At 37.0% G+C, this 25783-nt stretch overlaps 2 protein-coding genes and 1 long non-coding RNA gene across 3 annotated transcripts; 1 reads left to right on the top strand and 2 right to left on the bottom strand.

The window, feature by feature from the left end:
• Window positions 1-220: 220 nt before the first annotated feature.
• LOC131617286 (protein REDUCED WALL ACETYLATION 3-like) lies at window positions 221-890 on the bottom strand. Its single transcript, XM_058888604.1, has 3 exons — window positions 802-890; window positions 626-712; window positions 221-427 (listed from the first exon to the last, which is right to left on the bottom strand). The coding sequence occupies exons 1-3, from the start codon at window positions 826-828 to the stop codon at window positions 311-313; spliced, it is 231 nt and encodes a 76-aa protein (XP_058744587.1). The 5' UTR covers window positions 829-890; the 3' UTR covers window positions 221-310.
• Window positions 891-3999: 3109 nt separating this feature from the next.
• Window positions 4000-4803, bottom strand: LOC131619177 (uncharacterized). Its single transcript, XM_058890304.1, has one exon. The coding sequence runs from the start codon at window positions 4801-4803 to the stop codon at window positions 4000-4002; it is 804 nt and encodes a 267-aa protein (XP_058746287.1).
• Window positions 4804-5785: 982 nt separating this feature from the next.
• LOC131617285 (uncharacterized) lies at window positions 5786-8674 on the top strand. Its single transcript, XR_009288524.1, has 3 exons — window positions 5786-7216; window positions 7844-7935; window positions 8049-8674. It is a non-coding gene; the product is annotated as an uncharacterized LOC131617285 (long non-coding RNA).
• Window positions 8675-25783: the final 17109 nt, after the last annotated feature.

The following is a 25783-nucleotide window of genomic DNA, read 5'->3' as shown; positions in this document are numbered from 1 at the left end:
GTGTTCCATTAACCCGTTTTAACTCTATGTATAATTAACTTAGTTTAACAGAATAAAATCAAAAACCATACCAAGAAGACGCTTGACTTTATTACTTTACAAATCTCTGCACGTCATCTCTATGATTAACTCTTTCAACCTGCAATTGAAAAAAAGGTTGTAGAACAATTTATGTATGAATTGAAAAATTATTAATATTGTTTCAATAATTGGCCCAACATCAACTCCTTCAGTTTATGTATTCACTGGTGCCCTGTCACCAGCCACATGCATAGATAATATGGCAGCAGTTTTATCACTTGATGAGGCTTTAGCAGCTACTGCACTTCTTCCATGTACTAAGGAAGATGCAACATCTACAACACTGAGGGGTTGCATCAGGATTTGATTTGGAATCGTCTTTAATTTGATTAAGTGCTTTTTCAAACTGCAATAAAATCAAATTAATGGTAAATTCATAACAGCTAAGGTACTAACTAACATTTGATTATGAAAAAGTATAGGAATCGAATGTTTTCTAAAACCATGATGGAAAGAACAAACATTCATAAAGTAACAACAACAAAAAAGAAGAGAAAACCATGAATAATTTAAGCAAAGGTTAATAAGAAGCCATGTAACTCACAAATAAAGAAACTGACATAATGATGGTTTTGATTGTTACTTTTCTCTTGATTTCACATTCTTCCAATTTTTCCATCCATTTCTCAACCTAAAATGATTAAATATGTTAAAATTAAAATAGCTCAATAACACTTTAAAATAACACTCACTACAACGCAAGCTAGTATACGATATTACATTTGGATGGAAGTAGACATAAATCATTCTAACTATCCAGATGTAGTGGTCAAGCCAAAATCTGAAATGCCGTTATCCACTGAAAAGATTTGTTGCTTAGTTGTTTCTTTCTTCTGAAATCAAAACCCCTAACAAAAAATAAATAAAAACACCACAAAAATATTGTTAGCAACAGTCCATGCTTTTTCTTATCAGAAGTCCTTTTACATCTTCATTTCATTAATTTATTAAAAAATAATACTCTATACATACAAATTAAATGAAAAAAACATTATATAATATGAAAAAAAAGATGATTTAGTTACTGTATACATTAAGTTTATTCTGTCAATGACGATGATGTATTTTCGTCAAATTTTTAAACAATTTGTATTACATGAAGTGATATATTTTTATTGAAGGATAGTGTAAAAAAAATTTATACCGCCAGTGCATTACTATTAAACTCATATCTAATACTCCCTCTCTCCTAAATTATAAGACATTTTGAGAAAAAATTTATCATAAATTATAAGTTACTTTACAATTTCAATACAACATTAATACAAATTTTTATAATATATCCTCTATCAGTATTACTCTTACTTTTTTCATACTCTTTTAATTTTTCTTTCCAATGTAATTATAAAAATGTATTTTTATAAAATTATACATCATTTCACTTTCTCATAAAATAATAATTGAATTTCTTAATTTGTGTGGAATGCTCAAAATGTCTTATAATTTAGGATGAAAGTAGTATCTATCTATTGAAATAACATGCTACCAAAATACCTTAATAAATAATCACATTTTTCTACCATTATTCATAATTGCAATACACTTTATTTGTGCAGAGTTTAAAAGTCCCTTCCCATTTTTTAAAGACTAATCAAATGCATTCTGCTCATTGTAAGCATAGGCAACTTTTTTTTTAACGGGCAAAAAACAAAATCAATAAACTTGACATAAGTGATGCCAAATAAAACCAATTACAACAAGAGTTTTAGGCTTATCAGTAGCCACAACACAGTACACATCATCTCCCAACAGACAATAACACAAAAGCTACTAACTGAGATAAAACTAGCATTAAAATAAATAACCATATCAGCTTCTAAAAAACATTGTAAATGGGCTGATACGCACTAATAAACGGGACTATTGAGTTGTGAATATTAGCACTGAACAACCTCGAGCCAGAACTTAACAACTACCGAAATACACCTCAGCTACTAATAGAATCAAAACCAGAAAAGCACCAGCACCAATAGACTCGCCAACTGGAACCAAGCAGTGCGATATGTCGATTACCACTACAATGCGTCAAGACTGCCTTGACAGAATTCAAACTGATGAAATAAGGCTGCCTTGACAGAATTCAAAACTGATGAAATAAGACCTACGGCTGCAACTCAGAATGCGACACCCCATACCGAGAACCACTCCAGCTCTGCACGAACCCGGTTTCTCATTCATCAAGTATTCTGAAACACGCCTTAGGATTTTTGCACCACGTGACTATATCGTCAGCAATATAATTTGATTTAAGTTTGAGCCATATCCAAGCCAAAATCTTCGACTCTTCTACCAGTTTTTCCATTTGTATTTCCTCGTTCCGAAACACTTTGTTATTCCTGACTCTCCAAATGCACCACACACACGCAGCCCATATAGCTCTCAATTTCATGGTTAAATTTCTTTGTGATCCAAGCAGTCCTTCAAATTGTTCAAGGTGTTGCCAACCATCATTATGTAGATTTGTAACCACTCCTATCCAGTTGCACATGAGCTTCCACACACCTGCAAGTTTAGAACACTCAAAGAAAATATGAGATACTGATTCCTCTCTCTCGCATTCCCCGGCAAAGCCTGTTTGGCTATTTGATAACACTCCCCTTTTGAATAAATTGTCTTTAGTAGGGATTCTATTTTGTAACACTCTCCACACCAAACACGATACTTTCGATGGTATCACCTTATTCCAAATTTTGCACCATGGTAGACTACGCACTTGTTAATCTTCCGACTCCATGCTTTTGTACACCTCTTTCACCAAATATTCCCTAGCTGATGCCCACCCACCTATATCCAAGTTACATATATCCCTCCACCAAATTGACGCTCCATTTAAACCTGGACTTAAGGCCCCATTAATCATACCGTACCTATTAACTAGTGCTTCGAACCAAATCCCTTTCCTCTCATTTACCACTTTCCACTCCCATTTTCCCAATAGAGCGGTATTGAACTTCCTAAGGTTCCTAATCCCCAAACCTTCGTTTTCAATCGGTCGACACACCCGCTCCCATTTGACCCAAGAAATTTTCCTCTCTTCCTCACAATCCCCCCAAAGAAACTGTGAAAAAATAGACTCAAGTTTTGAGATGATACCTGAAGGTTCCTTGAAAAAGGAGAGATAGTAAACCGGAATTGCAGACATAACATATTTTAATAATACAACCCGACCACCAATAGATAAATTTTTGTTCTTCCACCTGCTCAGCCTTGATTTCACAATATTTATCACGTGGTTCCAAGTATCTTTCCGGTTAGGATTTGCCCCAATTGGAAGCCCGAGGTATGTGAACGGAACTACTCCTACTTTACACTGTAAAATATTTGCCGCCTCTACAATCCAGTTTTGAGATATGTTAATCCCTACAATTGAGCTTTTTTGAAAGTTTGCTTTCAGCCCGGACATTGATTCAAACAGCAGCAGGATCGCCTTTATAGTTCGAATATTGGTCCAACTTTTCTCACTAATGAAGATAGTGTCGTATGCGTATTGAAGGTGCGAGAATCGTTTTTCGCCACCATCAAATTTGTATCCATAGAACCTCCCAGTATCCACAGCTTTTTTCATTAATTGTCTAAAGCCTTCAGCTACGATTAAGAATAAGAATGGAGCTAGTGGATCTCCTTGTCTCAACCCGCGGCCCATATTTTATTCCTTGGTGGGGCTTCCATTTACAAGCACCAAAACTAACGATGTCCTTAGAAATTCTAATATCCAACACCGTCATTTCTCATGAAATCCCATTTTCTCCATTACTATTAATAAGAAATTCGAGTAATCCGCTTTAAACAAGACTACTTCTTTCTTCTTTCTCCTCGCCTTGTCCACGATCTCGTTTTCCACTAACACCCCGACGAGAATCTGCCTTCTTGAGATGAACGCTGCTTGAGATTCTGAAATAATGGAATTAATCACTACCTTCATCCTGTTTGCCAACACTTTGGAGATAACTTTATATATGCATCCAAGGAGGGATATTGGCCGATAATCTGAAATCCTTGACGCGTTGTTCTTCTATGGGATAACGACGATAAAAGAACTATTTGCTCCTTTAACATCCTTCCATAAGTTTGGAATTCTGCTAGGACTCTAAAAAAATCCCCTTTGACGGTCTCCCAGAAATCTTTTATAAACCCAAAATTCACTCCATCAGGACCTGGGCTTTTTGAGCTCTCGCATTCCCATACCGCTCTACGAATTTTATCTTCTGAGAACTCTTGAACCAACCGATCTCTGTCACCTTCTTCCATTTTTTGGAAGACCATATTAGATGGAATAGGTCTTACACCTCTGCCTTCAAACAACCCCTGGAAATGAGTGAAAATCTCCTTTTTAATAACATTTGCTTCCTTTGTCATTCTTCCATTCACTTCTAAGGTCAGGATATCATTTTCTCTCATTCTTCTGTTAATGCAGCCATGGAAATAATTGGAGTTCGCATCTTCTTCTCTCAGCCATTTGATTCTAGCTCTTTGGCATTGGATACTACAATTAATATTCATGAACTTATGCAGATATGAGTACACTTCTCTTTTGCGGTCTATCTCCATTGAGGATAAAGTCGTTGATTCGCCTTTAAATTCAAGAAAATTTAGTTCTTTCTTAGCACTCTTGATCTTACCTTCCAGGTTTTGCGTGTGTTGCTTGTGCCAATCTTTTAGTTTTCCTTTGATCAGTTTCAGTTTTTCTTTCAAAACATACATCCCCCATCCATCAACTTTCATATTCAGTCATTGTTCTCTAATGAAATCATTATACCCATCTAAATATTTCCAACAATTTAACATGCGAAACAGTTTTGGGCCCCAACTTTGCGTTGAACCACCAAGTAGAATGGGGCAATGGTCGGATAATCCTTTATCTAATGCCCATTGCGTACTCGTAGGCCATGATTTGGCCCATTCTTCTGAGATAAGGAATTTGTCCAATCTGCTCATTATTGTGCTGCTTGACCTTGACCAAGTAAAATTCCTCCCATGTAAAGGTAAATTGACCAAGTCCGAGCTTAAGATAAACTCTTTAAAATCTTCCATATCCTCTCTTCTCAAATTATCATTTGCTCTTGTTCTTTCTTCTTCATATCGAATAGCATCAAAATCTCCTGCTATACATATTTTGTCCCCATTCTTTTCTTTTATTCTTTCTAATAAACATCTCCATAATTCTCGCTTTCTTCTTTTGCGCATGGAGCATATATGTTTACTATGATTACTCTTTTCTTGTCCTCTCCGTATTCACCTTCCAGCCAGAGAATCGAATCATACCGTTGAACACTAATTGCTGAAAATGCTCTTCTGTCCTAAATCGTCAATATACCACCTGATCTTCCTTCGGATGGTTTACTAGCAAAATCAAATTCATCAGACTCCCATAACAAGCCACAGTTCCTTCTATCAATGTCTTCCATCTTTGTCTCTTGAATACAAACCACCGATGGTTTATGCTGCTGTACAAGCTTTTGAATCTCTTTTTTCTTAGCCATACCTCCTAATCCTCTAATATTGTAGCTGATTAAATTCATAACTTCACCCAATTACACTCCACTCCCTCTGATAACCCTAAGGTCTTATTTTCCTCTTTCTCCACCTTGCACCCCTACTGCCAACTGTTGGACCAGCTCTCTTTCCTCTCCTTTATGTATCAAACCAAATTCTTTCCCTAGATCCCAAACATCCTTTGCCACTTCTACTGCATCTCCATGTAAGATAATCCATCTATTCTTTTCCATTTCATTCCCCACCATATTTAATTCAGAATTTGGTAATACTTGTTTTTTTGACGACATTCTCTTTGAACAGCTGCAACCAGATGTTGTTCTTTTCTTCTTCTTTCTTTCTTTCTTTCTTTTTAGCCTTAAGGATCTCTGATCTTCTTCTCATTCCCTCCTTAAATGATTGCACCGCCTTATTTGAAGTTTGTTCTTTTAATTTGCTGTTGCATTCCATGTAACTTCCTTATTAATTGAATGGTTCAATCGGTTGCACCATCGTTTTGTCTTGGCTTTGAGCGGCTGGCACGGTCCAAGGTGGTAGGTTTTCGTGTTGCACAAAATCATTATTACATTGGGGTTGGAGATGAGCTTTATTATCTGCTGCATTTTCCTTATTCAGATTTTCACCTACTGGATCGGGTTCCGGATCATTACTCGGTTCAGGAGAAATTCTTATACAACCCAAAGTATTTTCACATGTATGGGGTCCTCTTACTGGGATTTTAATCACTAAAGGTCTCGCATAGCTTTTTAGGCCCATACCCAAATTGATGAATGGGTTTTGGTTACTTCTTTCTTCACCGCCTACTGTTTCCAGCCGACCACAATTAATTCCACCTGATAATTCTCTCTCTTCATTTTCTCTCACGGTTTCTCCCTCGGAATTCCCTATTGCATTGGAAGTAACCCCTTTCTTCCTCGAGCCCTTATTTTTGGCAAACATGCGTCTTTTCGGCTTTCTGTAACAAATTCCAATAATTTTCTACCATCAGCTTCCCTGACCTTTCATCTTCCATGGAGGAGATTGACGGTGGGATGAAAGTATCTTCTGAGTTTATTGAACATCATCTTCCTCAGCCACATCCATCTTAGGGACAAACCGAGCTTCAACGTCTCTTATTCTGTTATCATAATCACATATTTCTTCTGTTATTCTGATATTGAAGCTCTCTTTATTTATGTGGATTCTCCTAGTCTTGTTGATGAATTCAGAGGTTGACGTTCTGATAACTTAATAGTCACAGAGAAAATTGGGAAGTCCTTTTAATACCTTTGGAAAAGCAAACACACATATACTACACCATGCTTCACTCTATTTCTCTTCTTCATCATAATCATCGATTCCTTTTCTCTTTCCATATCAAATCTTCACTCTTGGATTTACAGTCACACTTTCACTTTCACTCTCAATTACACTCACAACAACAACCTCTCTCTTTTACAAATAACTATCTCTTCTATCTTTTTCTCCATCATCATCATCATCATCATCATCATCATCATGTTGTCGCATCGCACGTATTTCTATAGAAGCATTAGAGCCCATAAAACTCACATAATTCACTGATATTGATTTTTTTGGTCGACTTTCTTACAGTGGTGGTAAGGATGAAAATATCGAATTCCAGTCACAAAGAAAAGTTAAGGTAATTTATCCCTTGCTAGATCTTATGCTTTGGTTTTTTGTCATGTTATTTTTGTTAGTTAAAGATTATATTATGTATCTTTTCCCTTTTCACTTTAATGTGTTATTTTTTTTTTTTAGATTAGGCTATTTTATATGGTTTGTGAGCTTTATTTGACTACATTTCTTAAAGAAGTAGAATGCCAATTGTTTTTGGTTGAATGGTTTTGTCAATTTTCTCAATTTGTATCATGATGAACCAAACATTGCAACTTCATTTAGTTGGCGCAATTGAGAAAAGGTTATTACTTAACAGGGGACTGCTAGCTCAAGGTTAATCAAAATTTGCAGTATTTGGATCAATATGTGTATACATTAAGTGGCGATAAATCAATGTCTTTTAACATTTAATTATTTTGTAAAGTATAAATAGTTCTTTTTTTTAATCGACTAGAAATTACTGCGATCGGGAGGGGGATGAAACCACTTGATGCCAGAACTCGCCCCCGAACCGGACTAAACCGGTGGTATAAAGCCAAAAAAAAAAAAAAATTATATGATTTTATTATATTTTCTTAGACAATTTTTAAAATGTTTTGAATGTATTTTGAATGTCTTTTTTAAAATGATTTTTTTAATTTGTTTTTAGCATATCATGTTCCCCTTCAAAATTAACTTTGGGCTATTGTGGAGAGCAAGCCAAACATGCACCCCTTCCTAATTTAATTTATCAATCATGAGGTTTGTCTAAAATACTCTGGATGTTCTGCTTCATAGTTTGTTATTTTTCTTCGGTGAGTTGATATATTTTCCCTTTTTTCTCTAATGAAAATTGTACACCATTTTGTGTGTAGCTAATACAAAGGATGAGGTCGTAAAAAATGCAACTAATACAAAAAAGGTTGACTATGATTCTGATTCTGACAATGAAGAAAGCAACGATGAGAAAAAAGAAAAAGATTTGTCTGAAGAATACTTGAAGAATTGCTCACTATTTTTTTTCTCTTTCTTCTCTTAGTTTTTTTTCCGAAGAAATGGTGATTTGATGTAAGTTTAGTACTGAACTTGGTATGAATACATCTGGTGATAAGTTTTACAAACTATTTGCAAAAAAACTTAACGAACTTCTAATCCATTGTGATAGAATTAATTATACCAAGCTGCATGAATGTGAAGACTGACATGTGGAGTATTTGTTGATAGGAATATTTCAAAATTAGGATTAGTTGTTTATAGAACTTAATGAGAAAGTTTCCTAATTAGAAAGTAATTGTTGGAATAGTGGAACATGATGTATATCATATATCTGAGCATTCTAAAGTGGTTAAATTTTTTAATAGAATTTGATTTGAATTTGCTGAGTTCAAGAGTGGTTGTCATATATAAGTCAAAATCATTAAAACAATGGAACATGATATAAATCTGTTCTATTTTGATGATTATCAATGCTCAAGATTTTGTCATTAGTGATCCGCGTTAAATCTAAGAGACATTTATTATAAAAGCATGTTGAATATTAACATTTCTAACCTAAATGAAATATGAAGTACTTGAAACCTAAAGACGCTTGAAAAAGTTCTATATGATAGATTGTAAGAGCTGAAAATTATCTAGGTTTCAGATTTGTTTTCTTAAATATTTATTTGAGCTGACAATCATATATTTTAATATTGATTTTAATTATCTTACCTTTTTTTTCATCAGAAACAAATGCACAAATACATGCAACACCCGTAGAGAATATTCTTTCACCCGACATTTGATCTTCCCCAAGATTTAATAATTCGAAGATCTAAAATCTAGATCTTTGAGAAATTTAAATTTTATCTAGATCTCTAGGGAATTAGATTTTTATTTTAATATTTTGTGTAAACAATATAATATTCTGGATAAATAATGTAATAGTTTGTTTAGAAAAAGAAATAATCTTACCTCTCGGTTTTCTATATAAACTGAGAGATAAAATACATTAGTTTTGAAAATAATAAAAGTGTTGCTGCTGGGGTTCAAATCCATGTGCATATAACTTTATCCCTCAATTTTTAAATTACCGAGGTGTTAAGTGGCAACTTTTCATGACGCCATTCGTTACCTTATTTGGCCGATCACTACAAGAAAAAGGCTATTTAGCCAGAGGTTAAACCCCTCACAAAACATAAATTAGCGAGGGGACATCACCCCTAGCTAAGAAAGGCATCGCAAATTATTTGCGTGGGGCGTTCCACGCCACTAAATTTGCTTGGGGCTAATTGTAACGCCCTAGACTGCATTCAGGATTATTGACTGACCTAACAAATTTCATAATCGCTCCAAGTCAAACACGCTTAACTGTGGAGTTCTTATGAAACTGGCTACCAAAAAGAATATGCATCTTGTTGGTATAGATAGTACCCATCAATCCTTATAAGTTTTCCTTCAACCATGCAGTTTCTTCTTGTTGGCTACTGAAAAGAAGATGCATCTTGTTGTCATATTAAAATAATTATAATTATATAATTATAATTATTGTGAGATATTGGATCGAACTCTAGTATGATCGAAGGGTAGCTTCTTGGTTCGACAGGATTAAGCATGAAGTCGAAGATTGTTCACATGCTTGTGTCGAAGATGCTAGGGTTGTTAGCATGTTAAATTAGGTTTTAGTGTTTAAACCCTAATTTGTTAAGTTAGCTTGTTTATTAAGTTGGCTTGTGTAATGGGCCTTGTGGAAAAAGCCGATTAGTTAGTATGTTAGGTTTTATTATAAGGCTAAATTACAGTTTTGGTCCCCCTATTTTGGTATTCTCACGGTTTTAGTCCCCCCATTTTCTTTTTAAACAGTTTTGGTCCCCCATCCCAATTTTGTTCATGAACAGTGTATGATCCGTACATGACCGTACATGAACAGTGCTTGACCGTACATGAACAGTTGGATCAAAATTGGGATGGGGGACCAAAATTGTTTAAAAAGAAAATGGGGGGACTAAAACCGTGAAAATATCAAAACAGGGGGACCAAAACTGTAATTTAGCCTTATTATAAATAGCATACTAGTCTCTCATCATTGCTAAGCTGCAAATCCTAATTTAGGGTGAGAGAGGTTATTTGTTATTCTTGTAAACTTATAATCTTGTTTTAAGAGAAAGTAAAAGAATAGCAGTTATAATAAATTCTTGTGTTCTTCTCATCTTCCCTAATTCTCTATTATACTTTATGCTTGACATCGTTTTTCACAACAAATTGGTGCGGTGAGCGTGGAGAAGATGCCGTCAACAAAGTATGAGATTGAAAAGTTCACCGGAGTGAATGATTTTGGTCTGTGGCGCTTGAAGATGAAAGCCCTACTGGTTCAGCGAGGTTGTTTGGAAGCGTTGAGGGGAGAGGCAGCCACGAATGCTGCATTAACGGCTGTAGAGAAGACGACTATGATCGAGAAGGCACACAGCGTAATTTTGTTGAGCCTTGGTGATAAGGTTCTCAGACAGGTATCAAAGGAGACGACGACATCAGAGTTATGGGCGAAACTTGAAAGTTTGTATATGACCAAATCGCTGGTAAATCGACTCTACCTGAAGCAGGCTTTGTATTCATTCAAGATGGTTGAAGACAAAGTGTTGGCTGAGCAGTTGGATATGTTCAACAAGCTGATTCTTGATCTTGAAAATATTGATGTAAAGATCGATAATGAATATCAAACGCTGTTACTATTATGCATTTTGCCTCGATCACATGCTCACTTCAAAGAAACTCTCCTGTATGGAAGGGAGTCCCTGACCTTTGAAGAAGTTCAATCAGCCCTATATTCAAAGGACCTGAACAAACGAAAGGAGCATAAACCTTAGACTGTTGGCGAAGGTTTGGCCGTTAAAGGAAAACTCTTACGAAAGGATGGTAAGTTTGACAAGAAGAAGGTCAAAAGCCAGTCGAAGTCTTACAGTGGCGAAGCATCTGGCATTCGATGCTATCATTGTAAGAAGGAGGGTCACACAAGAAAGGTGTGCCCTGAACGCCTGAAAGATCATGGAGGTAAGGATAATGTCAATGCAGCCATTATTCAAGATAATTTCGAATCATCTGATGTTCTTGTGGTTTCAAGCAGTGACTCGAGAAGAGAGTGGATTATGGATTCAGGTTGCACTTGGCACATGACTCCAAACAAAGACTTGTTCGAGGAATTATGTGATCAAGATGGTGGATCAGTATTGTTGGGAAACAACAAGGCTTGCAAGATTGCAGGTGTTGGATCTGTGAGGTTCAAACTCCATGATGAGTCAATAAGGTTGTTGGCTGAAGTCAGGTATGTTCCTGATTTGAAGAGAAATCTACTTTCTCTTGGTGAATTCGACAAGAAAGGATATGTTTTTCAAGGAGAGAAAAGTATCCTAAAAGTCATGAAGGGTTCGAAGGAAGTCTTGAGAGGCGTGAAGAAACAAGGCTTGTATACCCTTTAGGCTGAAGTTGTAAGTGGTTCGACAAATGTTGCATCCACGAAACCTTTGTCGAAGACAAAAATCTGGCACATGAGATTGGGCCATGTTAGTGAAAGGGGTCTGGTCGAATTAGGGAAACAAAATCTGCTTGGTGGAGACAAAGTCGAAAAGCTGAAGTTTTGTGAACCCTGTGTACTTGGAAAATCTTGAACAGTGAAGTTCAACAAAGGCAAACAAAGAACACATGGATCCCTTAATTACATCCATGCTGATCTTTGGGGGCCTGCAAGGTGTCCATCACATTCAGGAGCAAGGTATTTTCTATCCATAGTAGATGATTATTCTAGAAAATTATGGGTATTCATCCAAAAGACTAAGGATGAAACTTTTGAGAATTTCAAAAGTTGGAAGACTCTGCTTGAAAATCAGACTGGCAGAAAGGTCAAGAGGTTGAGAACCGACAATGGCCTTGAATTTTGCAATGAGGCATTCGACAGTTTTTGTGCTGCCTCTGGTATTGCAAGGCATAGAACTATTGCAGGTACTCTACAGCAAAATGGTTTGGCTGAAAGGTTTAATCGAACTATTTTGGAGAGAGTCGGATGCATGTTGACTAGTGCAGGGTTAAAGAAGGTGTTCTGGGCTGAGGCTGTTTCGACAGCAACATATCTGATAAACAGATGTCCTTCGACAATGTTAGATATGAAGACACCTGAAGAAGTTTGGTCGGGACATCCACCAGATCTCGACAAACTGAGAGTATTTGGCTGCGTAGCCTATGCTCACATTAGGCACGACAAGGTAGAACCTAGAGCTCTGAAATGCATGTTCATGGGATACCGTGAAGGAGTCAAAGCTTATAGGCTATGGTGCCTAGAGCCAGGTCACAGGAGGTGTATCACCAGTCGAGATGCAGTTTTCAATGAAGCTGAAATGGCTTTTAAGAAAATTGATGATGTTGGTCGAAGTACAGAAACATCTGACGAAGAGCTGGAACAGGTAGAGATTCCTGTTGAGGTGGAGCATGTTGGTGCTGAATTGCATATCCCATATGAAGTCGAAGAAGAAGCAGAAGATGTTGAGGAAGTTGAGGAAACTGACGATGACGACCTATTGTCGAGAGATAGGTCGAGAAGAGTCATTAAGGCACCTCAAAGACCTGGGTATGCAGATCTTATAGCTTATGCCTTAATCTCTGCAAGTGAGGTTCTAGACGAAGAACCTAGAGACTACAAGGAAGTTATGAGGAGTCGAAATAAGACTGAATGGTTGAAGGCCATGGATGATGAGATGAAATCTCTTCATTATAATCATACTAGGGAAGTGATCAAGAGACTTGCTGGGGCAAGGTTAGTCAGCTGTAAATGGATTTTCAAAGTTAAGGAAGGAATTGAAGGAGTGACGTCGAAAAGATACAAGGCAAGGTTAGTTGCAAGGGGTTTCACTCAGAAAGAAGGTGTCGACTTCAATGATGTGTTTTCTCCTGTTGTGAAGCATAGTTCCATTCGAATGTTGCTTGCCATGGTGGCACAGTTCGATCTTGAACTGGAACAGATGGATGTGAGGACTGCGTTCTTGTATGGTGATCTAGATGAAACGATCCTAATGAGGCAACCTGAAGGGTATGTCGAAAAGGGGAAGGAAGATTGTGTGTGCAAGTTAAAGAGATCTTTGTATGGGCTGAAACAATCTCCTCGACAGTGGAATAGGAGATTCGACAAGTTCATGGCACGCATAAGTTTCATTAGAAGTCAGCTCGACCACTACGTTTACTTCAGATTTCGACCTGGTAATTCATTTGTTATTTTGTTGCTTTATGTGGATGATATTCTCATAGCAAGCAACAATGTTGAAGATATGACGAGGGTGAAGGCTGAACTCAATAAGGAGTTCGATATGAAGGATCTGGGAGCTGCTTCCAGGATTCTAGGAATTGACATTCGAAGAGATAGAAAGAAGTCGAAGTTATGCTTATCTCAAGAGGCATATCTACGGAAGATTCTCGAAAAGTTTGGTATGTTGAATTCGAAACCAATTGTGACTCCAACAAACCCTCAATTCAAGCTGAGTATTGATCAGTGTCCCAGTACTGATGTCGAAAGATCCTATATGAATAGCATCCCATATGCTAATATAGTTGGTTCTTTGATGTATGCTATGGTCTGTACTAGACCCGACATAGAATATGCAGGAAGTCTTGTAAGCCGGTACATGGCGAACCCTGGAAAGGCTCACTGGAAAGCATTGAAGTGGATTTTAAGGTACATATATGGGTGTCTGAATAGATTCCTAATTTATGGTGGAGCCTTGGGTGAAGATAGTAAAGCAGTAATAGAAGGATATGTCGACTCTGATTATGCAGGTTGTATGGATTCCAGAAAATCTATTTCTGGATATGTTTTCAATATGTTTGGCACTGTATTTAGTTGGAAAACAACACTTCAGAAGGTTGTTGCTCTATCAACCACTGAAGCGGATTTTATTTCCCTAATTGAAGATGTGAAAGAAGCATTGTGGCTTGAAGGTTTTGCGAAGGAGCTGAAACTTCAAGGTCGAGGTATCACTGTTAAATGTAATAGTCAAAGTGCAATACACTTGTCGAAGAATTCAGCCTATCATGAGAGAACTAAGCACATTGATGTGAGGCTGCATTTCGTCGGAGGAGTAATCGATCGTGGAGAAGTCCAAGTGCTGAAGGTTTCGACTGAAGACAATGCTGCTGATATGATCACCAAGACATTGTCGAGTTGCAAGTTTTTCCACTGTATGAAGTTGATAAAGCTGCATGAAGAAAGCTAGTTTGTTCCCTTGATGTTGTAGAGTTAGATCCAAGGTGGAGATTTGTGAGATATTGGATCGAACTCTAATATGATCGAAGGGTAGCTTCTTGGTTCGACAGGATTAAGCATGAAGTCGAAGATTGTTCACATGCTTGTGTCGAAGATGCTAGGGTTGTTAGCATGTTAAATTAGGTTTTAGTGTTTAAACCCTAATTTGTTAAGTTAGCTTGTTTATTAAGTTGGCTTGTGTAATGGGCCTTGTGAAAAAGCCGATTAGTTAGTATGTTAGGTTTTATTATAAATAGCATACTAGTCTCTCATCATTGCTAAGCTGCAAATCCTAATTTAGGGTGAGAGAGGTTATTTGTTATTCTTGTAAACTTGTAATCTTGTTTTAAGAGAAAGTAAAAGAATAGCAGTTATAACCAATTCTTGTGTTCTTCTCATCTTCCCTAATTCTCTATTATACTTTGTTCTTGACATCGTTTTTCACAACAATTATAATTTTATAATTATAATTATATAAATATATATTATAATATAGAAAAATTCGTATTAAAAAATAATAGAATATATTTAAACTATTTTAAAATTAATATATACTACTATTTTTATATTGTTTTATAATATTATTTTTTAAAAATAATACTATTTTGAATAATAGTTTTTATTATTTAAATTCAATTTTTTTATATTTTTAATACTAATAAAATTTTAAAATACAATAAAATACAAACACAATATATTGTTTAAAAACAATATCAATAAAAATAATTTTTTTAAAAAAAATATACAAATACAAATTTAATATTATACAACACTCAATTTAACAAATATGAGTATAGATTTAAAAAAGGAAAAAAAAAAGTACCTTGGAAGAACACACCCTTTACTTGAGAGAAGGAAAGAAGAAGAAATGAGAGAAGAAGAGAAGAAGAGAAGAAGAAATGAAATAAAAAGCTGAAATAAACTTGGAAAAAAACTGTACGTTATATATTAATAAAACAATTTGTTAGGGAGCTCCCCTCACCATTTTGCTTGGGGCAGCCCCTCGCAAAATGCAATATTACTTTTCCATAGCAACATTTTTGTACGCCTGCACACGCGATGGGACATGGGTCTGACACAGTGTTAGCTGGAGATTTCGACATTTAGTTGAGATTGATTTGGAAAATCATGCTTTGGAGAATAGCATGAAAGATGGCCTTATAAGGCCATTTGTAAGTTTATTCTTGTAAAGGAATGTTTTGTATGTCGAAGTGTAGTCCAAGGTCAAGGGAACGAGACTTAATATTATTTTTAGGATATTTAGAAGAACGATTCGACAGCCACATCTGGTAAATTCAAAATCTTCGAGCGGGAAAGTTTGAATTTCAAACGAAGTAGTTGTTCGCTGGAAAGACGCGTGGAAGCATTAGAGTTTACACGTTTTGAAAACGTGAACGTGGCAAGATTATGTAGAAAGACCGTTAGGGTCGAAACTAGTATAAATAATAGTCTTAGTTATTAGATTGGTGTGTTCACATTTTATACTAAAATCACATATACTCGATGTAACGGCGCGAGAGAAAAGAATTGCTGATAATGTATGTGTAAGAACACCATGATTTTATTTAGAGTCATTTAATCTTTATCAATGCAGATCATTTAAAATAACCTTTTTCATTGCCTTTATTTCCAGTCGAATAATTTACATTTATGCTGAAACTTCCTTTTATTTTGCATTATCTTTACATTTTATCAAAACCTTTATATTGTTTTTATTTACATTCTTGTCGAAGTCTTTACATTTCTGCAAACCTTTACATTCACATCTTTAGATTCTAGTTAATTAGAATTCACTATCGAAACTTTATGCTTTAGATAGCCATAATTTATTATTCATAAACATAGATACTGTCAAACTATAAATTATACTGTGAAACCATTAGGAATTTGACACATGTCCTAGGATCAATCAAGTCGATCCTGTAAGTTACCAAAACCTAGAGTTTGGAGGTCTAGTGATTGTTTATCAGAAATCACCGGTGAACAAATTGGCCCACCCGGTGAGACAGTGTCAAAAGACCTTTCGTTTTCACAAGGTTTTATTTTCTGTTTCAGTTACCAATTGTTATTGTTCTTTTGAGTAAAAGATTCATCGAAGTGTTGCATGAACCTTAGAAGCGGTAAGATAGCCAATAGTTCGCAAACAATACCCAAAAGAAAATATACAAGAAAGATGGTTAATACAACCAGACAAGGGGAACAATTTCCCCCTCAGGGAACAGGCACAGTCGTTGCAACTTCAACTGATGCATCCACTGAAATCCCTAGTTCACAAGCCATACCAACTTCATCTGGATAGGCCTTAAACAATTCGACAACCATGCCTCTTGCGTCAAGCGCAGCAGACATATCATCGAATGCATAAACTCGGTCTTTCTCGATAATTATCGAAACCCAGCCACAACCTACAACCCCTAGGCCACCAGGATTTGAGACTTTTAGGCCTTGGAGGGAACAATACCAGTATGGAATGCCATCCAGTTACATGGCAAGATTACATAATAATACGTCCTTATACACACAGCCTAATAATACAGTCTTTTTGCCACTCTAAAATTATGGTTCTTGTATGAACAATGTGGGTCGAAACACCCAAACCCAAGGATTTTCAACCCAACTACCTACACTTACAACAAATAACCAGGCAACCATTAGACAACAAATGGATGCTAGTAACCATGATATGGTAGGAGTTCTTGCCAGAGAAGTGAACACCATCTTTTATCCTTTAATACAAAATATAAACAAAACTGACCAGGACAATTCCCAAGCGTACCACCCACTGTCAACACAGATGGGGCGCTAGCAGATTTGTTGGGTGCCCCTGAATCGTCTGTTCTACGCAGACCAACTCAGGTAGTAATCCAAGAAGAAGAACCAACCATTAGCCATGTTCAACTTCCTAGGCAAGAAGCCAATGAAAGGGTCATGGGGGCAAGATTAGAACAACAAGCAGTTCGACAGGAAGTTCCCGAAGAATAACCTAGGAGAGTAATGATGGTCAATAGAAACCAGGATGCAGACGAAGAAGTCCGTAGAGTTAGGCAAGATAATATGGTGGAGAATAATTTAACCACTATGATTGAAAGAATCATGGCCCAGAATGTTCGACGGTCAAACTATACATCTCCTTTGACAGAATATGTTCTGCAAACTGAACTACCAAGGGGTTGTAAAGTCCCCAAATTCACTAAGTTTTCAAGGGATACTAGTGAGTCTACTGTCGAACATATAGCCAGATATTTGACTAAGGCTGGGGATTTGGCGAATAGTGAGAACTTAAGAATAAAGTATTTCCCTAGTTCATTAACAAAAAATGCTTTTACATGGTTCACTACGTTCCCACCAAATTCCATAGATGCATGGCCTCGTTTAGAGAGATTGTTCCATGAACAATTCTACATGGGGAAAACTAAAATAAGTCTTAAGGAATTGGCTAGCATTAAAAGAAAATTCACTGAACCTATAGATGAATATTTAAATAGGTTCTGTTTGTTAAAATCTAGATGTTTTACAGTAGTACCTGAACATGAATTAGTCGAAATGGTCGTTGGTGGGCTAGACTTTTCAGTATCTAAGAGATATGGCCCAATTGGCAGATAGAGTTTGACAAGTCGAACGGTTAAAAGCTGAAAAGGCCAGAGCAAGTAAGAATTATAAGAAAGAGAGGGTGGCGTATGTCGAAGCCGAAGAAGAAGAACTAAAGATCTTCAATGATTCATACGGGTTTGAAGAATTCGAGGTAGACCTGGCTGAGTTAAAAGAAGCACCCCCATACTCTTGTAAAATGCTCACACCTTCGAATGGCAAAAATTATGTCGAAGTAGAAAAGAATGATAAATTCCCTAAGAAAACCTACACATTTGATGTCACCAAATATGATGAAATTTTTTATTTACTTGTAAAAGATGGTCAAATGATACTGCCTCCTAACACTAAAATTCCTCCGTTAGAACAACAGAAGAAAATAGGCTTTTATAAATATCATAACTTTTTGGACCATAAAACCTCACAATGTTTTCTTTTCAGGGATATCATTCAGAATGCTATCAAGGATGGTCGTTTGAAATTTGCTGACAAAGTGAAGAATTAGATAAAGGTTGATGCTGATCCCCTTCACGTTGCTGATACCAACTACGCAGAACCTATGGAGATTAACATGGTACACATGGTCGAGTTCGAAGCTAGTGAGGCCACAGAAACTGGAGGATTTGTGTTGGTTGGAAAGAAGGCTATTGAAAGCCTAAATGGTAATATCCCCGTTGACACCTCTGTCGAAGGTGTGCTTGCAGGTGATGTCGAACAAAAGACTACTGAAGGTCCTTTGGGAGAGACAACTGAGGCTGCTGATGGCCTTAGAAAGAAGTTTGAAAAAATAAAGATGGCTAATGGTCCCATTTTAGGGGTCAACATTGTTGATTTGAACCAGCCTGCCCAAGAGATGGAGGAGGTAGAAAGATGTCTCAAAATGGAGCAGGATTAGATGCAATTTAGCTACCCATAGGACAATGAGAGCCTACACAAATACTTATGGAGATGCCACGCGAGGAATGCAGATATGCTGTTGTGTCTGAGATGAAGCATTGTTATGAGTCGAAGGGTGGCTGAGGCTTATGAAAGGATTCAACATACCTAGACTCAAGGAAATTGGAGGCATGAAAGCCAACTGCTGAAGGTGTATCCTAAACCAAGGGAGAGTCTTCTAGGCTTTCTTGTGAGTAACTATAAGTCTGAGACAGAGTGTTTGATGTGTCCCAAGTGTCGGGCAGTGTATAACAAAGAATTGGCGGAAATGTTTTAAAGAATTCCATCCACTCAGGGATGGGATAGACAAGGAAGTAACCCCAACAAGTACATATTCGATAAAAGAGGGGTCCCCATGAGACAGGATAGTCCCCACCCTAAAGCATCTGCTGAAGTGCCTCTCGATAAGTGGACCCAAGTTGGGTCGGAGAAAGGAAAATGGTAAAGTTTTAACCAGGGAGGGAGAACCTCTATAGCCTACAGGAAATAATTCTAAGCATCGAAGAGGGAGGCCTATAGATTAGAGAATTAAAAAGGAAAAAATCTGATGTCAAGGTCTCAATGGACAAGACAGCAAAGGATCAAAAAGGTTGAAAGGGAGTTGGCGTCGAAGGACGTAGGAGAGTCTAGCAACAACAAATTCCCTTCAAGTGCTACAAATTCAAGTAAGCCTCTTGTCGGTAGGAAGTTGTTCACAACAGAAAAGGAAGATGCTAGTAAGAAGGTTCAAGAGAACCCATTGAAAGAAGATGAAACATTGATTGATGATTTCGAGTCTGATGGAGTCTCATACTTAAATGTAAATTGCAATGTTGTGTTAGTGTTGCCCCACGAAAACAACCAAGAAACAAAAGTCAAGTATCATGAAGAGGTTGATGAAATAGATATGGCGAAGCACAAGCCAGTGTGCTATTATGCTCTTAACAACGGTGCTATCGAGAAGTAGAATGCATATTTTGAAAGACCAGATCAGGGCATGCAAGGCCACCTCAAACCTTTATATATCAGGGCCAGATTTGAGCACATAAGTGTGAATAAAGTGTTGGGCGATGGGGGGGAAACTGTCAACCTGATGCCTCAATTTATGCTCAAAATAATTGGGATGTTTGATATGGATGTAAAGCCCCATAACATGGTTCTTTCGAATTATGAAGGAAAGATTGGACATACTCTGGGAGTAATACAGGTAAATATGACTGTTGCTCAATTACAAGGCCAACAATGTTCATGGTCATACCAGCGAAGGCTAACTATAACCTTTTGCTGGGTAGAGAATGGATACATGGGATAGGGGCAGTCCCTTCGATGGTGTATCAAAGAGTGTCCATATGGAGGGAAGATGGTGTAGTAGAAAACATTGAAGCAGATCAGAGTTATTACATGGCGAAAGTCAACCAGTTGGACCATAGGAATTTTGACAGGAACTTGGCCCACATAGGGCCATGTCACCCAGCAGAGGATGTTTATTCCCGAAGCAAGAACGCTCTATACTTCTGGACCTTGCATCCAAATGGTTTCCAGTGGGACAAGGAAATAATGGGAGATCCTCAAGATGGCGAAGGATCATCTGAGATACGGCCAATAGGCTGGAACGAAGACATTGATTATGTCTGAGTCATCCTTTTACGAAAGGATTTCGGCCTATATGGCTGGAAAAAAAAAAGAAAAACGGCTCTTGAAGCCGAAATAACAAGCATGGTTGTCGAAGTCATAAATAATAAATTATGTACTACAGGGCCTGGTGAGCATTTTGTCCCAAAACATCCTGATGAACAGGAACCTATAGAGCAAATAAACCAAAGGTTAGATGCCATTTATGACGAAGGGCCTCTAGGTTTTGAAAAAGATCCAGTGGCGTCGAGCGCTAAGATGCTAGCACAAGACCCCCTCAAAGAAATTGACCTTGGGAATGGGAGCATGAAAAGATTCACTTACATTAGCGCTAAGATGGACCCCAAAGTAAAGACAAAAGTAATTGAATTACTGAAAGAGAATAGAGATTGCTTCGCTTGGGATTACGATGAAATTCCTGGTTTAAAAAGGGATCTGGTCGAATTGAAGTTGCTAATCAAGGATGGCAAAAAGCCCATCAAGCAAACTCCCAGAAGGTTCGCTCCAGATATCCTCTCAAAGATAAAAAAAGAGGTCGAAAGACTTCTTCGTTACAATTTCGTCAGGACCACAAGGTATATCAAATGGATTGCAAATATAGTCCCTATAATTAAGAAAAATGGTTCTTTAAGAGTATGCATAGACTTTCGAGACTTAAATGCAGCTACTCCTATAAATGAGTATTGAATGCTTGTAGCAGAAATGCTATTTGACTCAGCTGCAGGCTATGAATATCTTAGTATGCTTGATGGATACTCTGGCTATAACTAGGTGTTCATTGCTAAGGAAGATGTTCCCAAAATAGCTTTTCGATGCCCTTGGGCAATAGGCACTTATGAGTGGATTGTTATGCCCTTTGGCCTAAAGAATGTTAGGGCAACATATCAGCGAGCAATGAATTTAATATTTCATGATTATATAGAAACGTTCATGCAGGTTTACATAGATGACATTGTGATAAAATCTGTTTTAGACGAAAGTCATCTGAAACATCTTCACCAATCATTCGAAAGAATGAGAGAACATGGTTTAAAGATGAATCCTCTTAAGTGTGTATTCTTTGTGCAGGCTGGAGACTTCATGGGATTTGTGATCCATAAAAAGGGGATAGAAATCAACCAAAACAAGACAAATGCTATTATGGAAACGAAAGCACCATCAACTAAGAAAGAGTTACAATCAATATTAGGGGAAGATAAACTTGCTGAGAAGGTTCATCTCCAACCTAAGTGGTCGAACTCAAGCCTTTTCCCCCTTTCTTCGCCTAAAACAAGGAAAGTTTGAATGGAATAAAGAGCAATAAGAAGCTTTCGACACGATCAAGCACTATCTGACAAACCCTCCTATCTCATCACCACCTTATGGGAAGAAGCCCATAAGATTATATATATATATATATATATATATATATATATATATATATATATATGTATATCAACTTCTGATGTCACTATTGACAGTATTTTACCACAAGTAGATGAAAATATCGTCGAAAGAGCCATTTATTATCTAAGTAGAGTCTTGAATGATGTAGAAACCAAATACACTTCTATAGAAAACTTGTGTCTTTGTTTGTATTTCTCTTGAACAAAACTTAAATATTATATAAAACCTGTTGATTTATACGTTTCTTCATATTTTAATGTTATTAAACATATGTTGTCAAAGCAAATATTGCACAGTCGAATTGGCAAATGGGCTTTAGCCCTTATCGAGTATTCCTTAGCCTTCTTGCCGTTGAAAGCAATGAAGGGGAAAGTAGTCTCAGATTTCATTGTAGACCACGCAGTGGTTGAAAACCCTCAACATTATGTTGATTTGAAACCTTGGAGATCATTCTTTGACGGTTCCCTCATAAAGATGGGAGTGGAGTTGGGATTTTGATAATTTCTCCTGATGGAATTTCAACAAAACTTAAGTATAGAATCAAAGGCCCTCTTTGCTCGAACAATGAGGCAAAATATGAAGCACTAATTGCAGGACTTGAAGCGTTGTTGAAATTGAGGGCAACTAAATTTGAAATCAAAGGAGACTCCGGACTGGTGATTAAACAATTGTCGAAAGAATACAAGTGCATAAAAGAAAATTTGTTATGTACTTTATCATTGCAAATAGGTTTCTTAAAAAATTCGAATATGTAGACATAAAACTTGTTCCTGGAATAAAAAACCAAGAAGAAAATGACTTGGCATAGATGGCACCTGGATATAAAGTTTCGAAGGAGAAGTTAGAAGAGCTATTCGAAGTAAGAGGGAAAGCAATGGCTGCTAGATTATCTCCAACATATTTGGAGAGCACTCAGTTAGGCTATGCTAACGAAGAAGTATTCGAAGTTTTAGCCATTGACAATTTAGTAGATACAGATTGGAGAAGCCCAATCATTAATTATCTTAAAGACCCTTCGACAGATACAGAAAGAAAGACTAAGTATAGAGCTTTTTTTTACGTTTTAATGGGGAATGAATTATTCAAAAAGACCCCAGAAGGAATCTTGCTAAAATGATTAGGAGAAAGTGAGGCATATTTGGCACTATCTAGTGTTCATAGTGGAGCTTGTGGAGCACATCAAGCAGACCATAAAATGAAATGGTTGCTTTTCAAATATGGAATGTATTGGCCTACTATGCTAAAGGATTGCATAGACTTCGCTAAGGGATGTCAAGAGTGTCATATGCATGCAGGTATTCAACATGCCCCTGCAAGTGAACTTCATTCAATTATCAAGCCATGGCCTTTCATAGGTTGGGCATTGGATTTAATTGGAGAGATTCGACCTACTTCATCCAAGGTTCAAAGATATATCCTAGTAAGGATAGATTACTTTACAAAATGGGTTGAAGCAATACCTTTTGTAAATGTGGATCAAGAAATGGTCATTGAATTTATTCAAAGACAAATACTTTATAGATTTGGGATCCCTGAGAGTATAAAAACAGATCAAGGATCAGTTTTCACTGGTCAAAAGATGCAAGAATTTGCAAAGGAGATGGGTTTCAAATTATTAACATCCACACCTTATTATGCTCAAGCTAATGGACAAGTCGAAGTAGCCAATAAAGTGATAATAGCGCTAATAAAGAAGCGTGTGGGGAAGAAGCCAAAAAACTGGCATAAAACTCTCGATCAAGCGCTTTGGGCTTGACGAACCTCCCCTAAAGAAGCAACTAATACTACACCTTTCCAACTTACGTTTGGACATGATGCAGTGTTACCTGTCGAGATCTATTTACAATCACTTAGAATTCAAAGGCAAGAGGAAATTCCCTCAGACCTTTATTGGGAGATGATGATGAATGAATTACTATATTTAGACGAAGAAAGATTGCATGCCTAGAAAGGTTGAGAAGACAAAAGGAAAGGGTAGCCAGAGCATATAATAAAAAGGTCAAAGGTAAAACTTTCATGATAAATGATTCAGTTTGGAAAGTTATATTACCTATGGATCGAAAAAATAAAGTGTTGGGAAAATGGTCCCCACATTGGGAAGGACTTTTTCGAATTTTAAAAGATTTTCAAACAATGCTTATGAGATAGAGGAGTTAGCAGAGGATCGAAGGATCCTAAAAGTAAATGGGAAATACTTAAAAAAAGTATAAACCATATCTACAAGAAATCAAGATCATAACAGGATAATAAGCAACAAGATTATATATAGCCAAAATGGTAATCGAATTAAACTGAAAACATGCCAAAATGGCTTGTCTTAAGAGCTTACAACAAAAGTCAAGTGTAATAAAATAAAAATTACAAACGGAAATCAAAACAGGATAGTTGCTTTCATCCTTTCGTACTTAATCTTTGCCAAGCTGAGTTTGTATTGGACAACAGTGTGTACACCTTTGAGGCGTGACATCTCTTAGTTCATGGCTGTCGCTTTTTCGACGTGCTCAACACTCTGTGCAGCCAGATTATCAGCTTCAGTGTTGTCCAACCCTTTGATAGCAGCTTGTTTCACATTGGCATCAACAATCTTTTTATGTAACTCTAAAATATGAGATTCCCATAGTGTGATCGAAGTGGTGTAAGTGTCAAACTCTGCTTGAGTTGTTTTCCTTGAAGCCATTAACTCTTCATATGCCTTGGAGGAACTGAGGGTTTTGTCGAATTCAACAGCTTGTGCCTGTTCTTTTGCTTGAAGCTTTGAGGTTGCCTCAACCTCCGTGTTGTATTCAGGCAGATTTGATCAATTAAATTCTGAATATCAATCAGGGCCTCGCCTATGTTAGTGGGGCAAGCAGTAATATTAATTCGACCAATTAACTTCTTCATCCCAAAGCAGGCACCTACATCCTTCTTTAATGCCTCGAATAAGTCGGCCTCAAACACAGCTTTCTTCACTTGCTGTAGGATTTCATCATAGGCAATTTCATTGACGGTGGCACCAGATTGGGTCGAAGCCCCATAAGCACTCTTATCAAAAGAAGATTCCCTTTGAGCCATCATCATTTTTACATATTTCAAAGGGTCACTCTTTTCCAGGGCCACTTTCTCTTCCTCAGTAAGTGGTATAATTGGAACTTGGCTTTGAGTTGTTTGAACTTGCGTTTGAATAGTCTGTAGCATATCAGTTGTGTCAAAAAAATTTGGTTGATTATATTCACGCTCTTGTTCTACCTCATCACCTTCCTCCTCATCATCTCGAAAGTATTTTTCGACCCCATCTAAGTAATGTTCCTCATCCTCGATGTAATCTTCAGGAAATTTGGCTCTCTTTGGAGAAGAATTGCTGGTAGTACTTTAAGATTCCTCATCTTCCTCCATTGCCCTCTTGTCATATTGCTCAGGTTCTTTCAGGGCACTTTCGCCTAGAGAACAAGTCTCCTATTCGACTTGGATATCATCTGTTTCTGGTTGATGAACCTCGGTAGAATATCCCTTATTTTGGATGAGACCACTAAATGTAGGAGGAGGAGAGGGAACTCTAGCATTCGAAGGTTCCTCTTGATTTGTAGTGGAGTCAGGAGGAGAAGTGGGTTTATTCTGCAAGTTCAGAAGCATTAGACTAGGTAAAAGTTTTAAATGGCGAATAAATGACTGAAACAAGAGTTTGTTACCTTTGGATCATCAGGATTGGAGGAATTGCTTCCAATATGTTCTAAAATCACAACCCTAGAAGTTTGAGATTGGGTTTCCTTTTGAGGAGGGAGTATTTTCACTTTAACGTCTTTCTGATTGGTAGCTTGATACGAGGCATCTTTCGACGCTTTGTTCTTCTTC

The sequence above is a fragment of the Vicia villosa genome, linkage group LG7 (genome assembly GCF_029867415.1).
Source record: "Vicia villosa cultivar HV-30 ecotype Madison, WI linkage group LG7, Vvil1.0, whole genome shotgun sequence".
Lineage (NCBI taxonomy): Eukaryota > Viridiplantae > Streptophyta > Magnoliopsida > Fabales > Fabaceae > Vicia > Vicia villosa.
The sequence above is the reverse complement of the archived record's forward strand: the minus strand, read 5'-3'. Positions and strand labels throughout refer to the sequence as shown.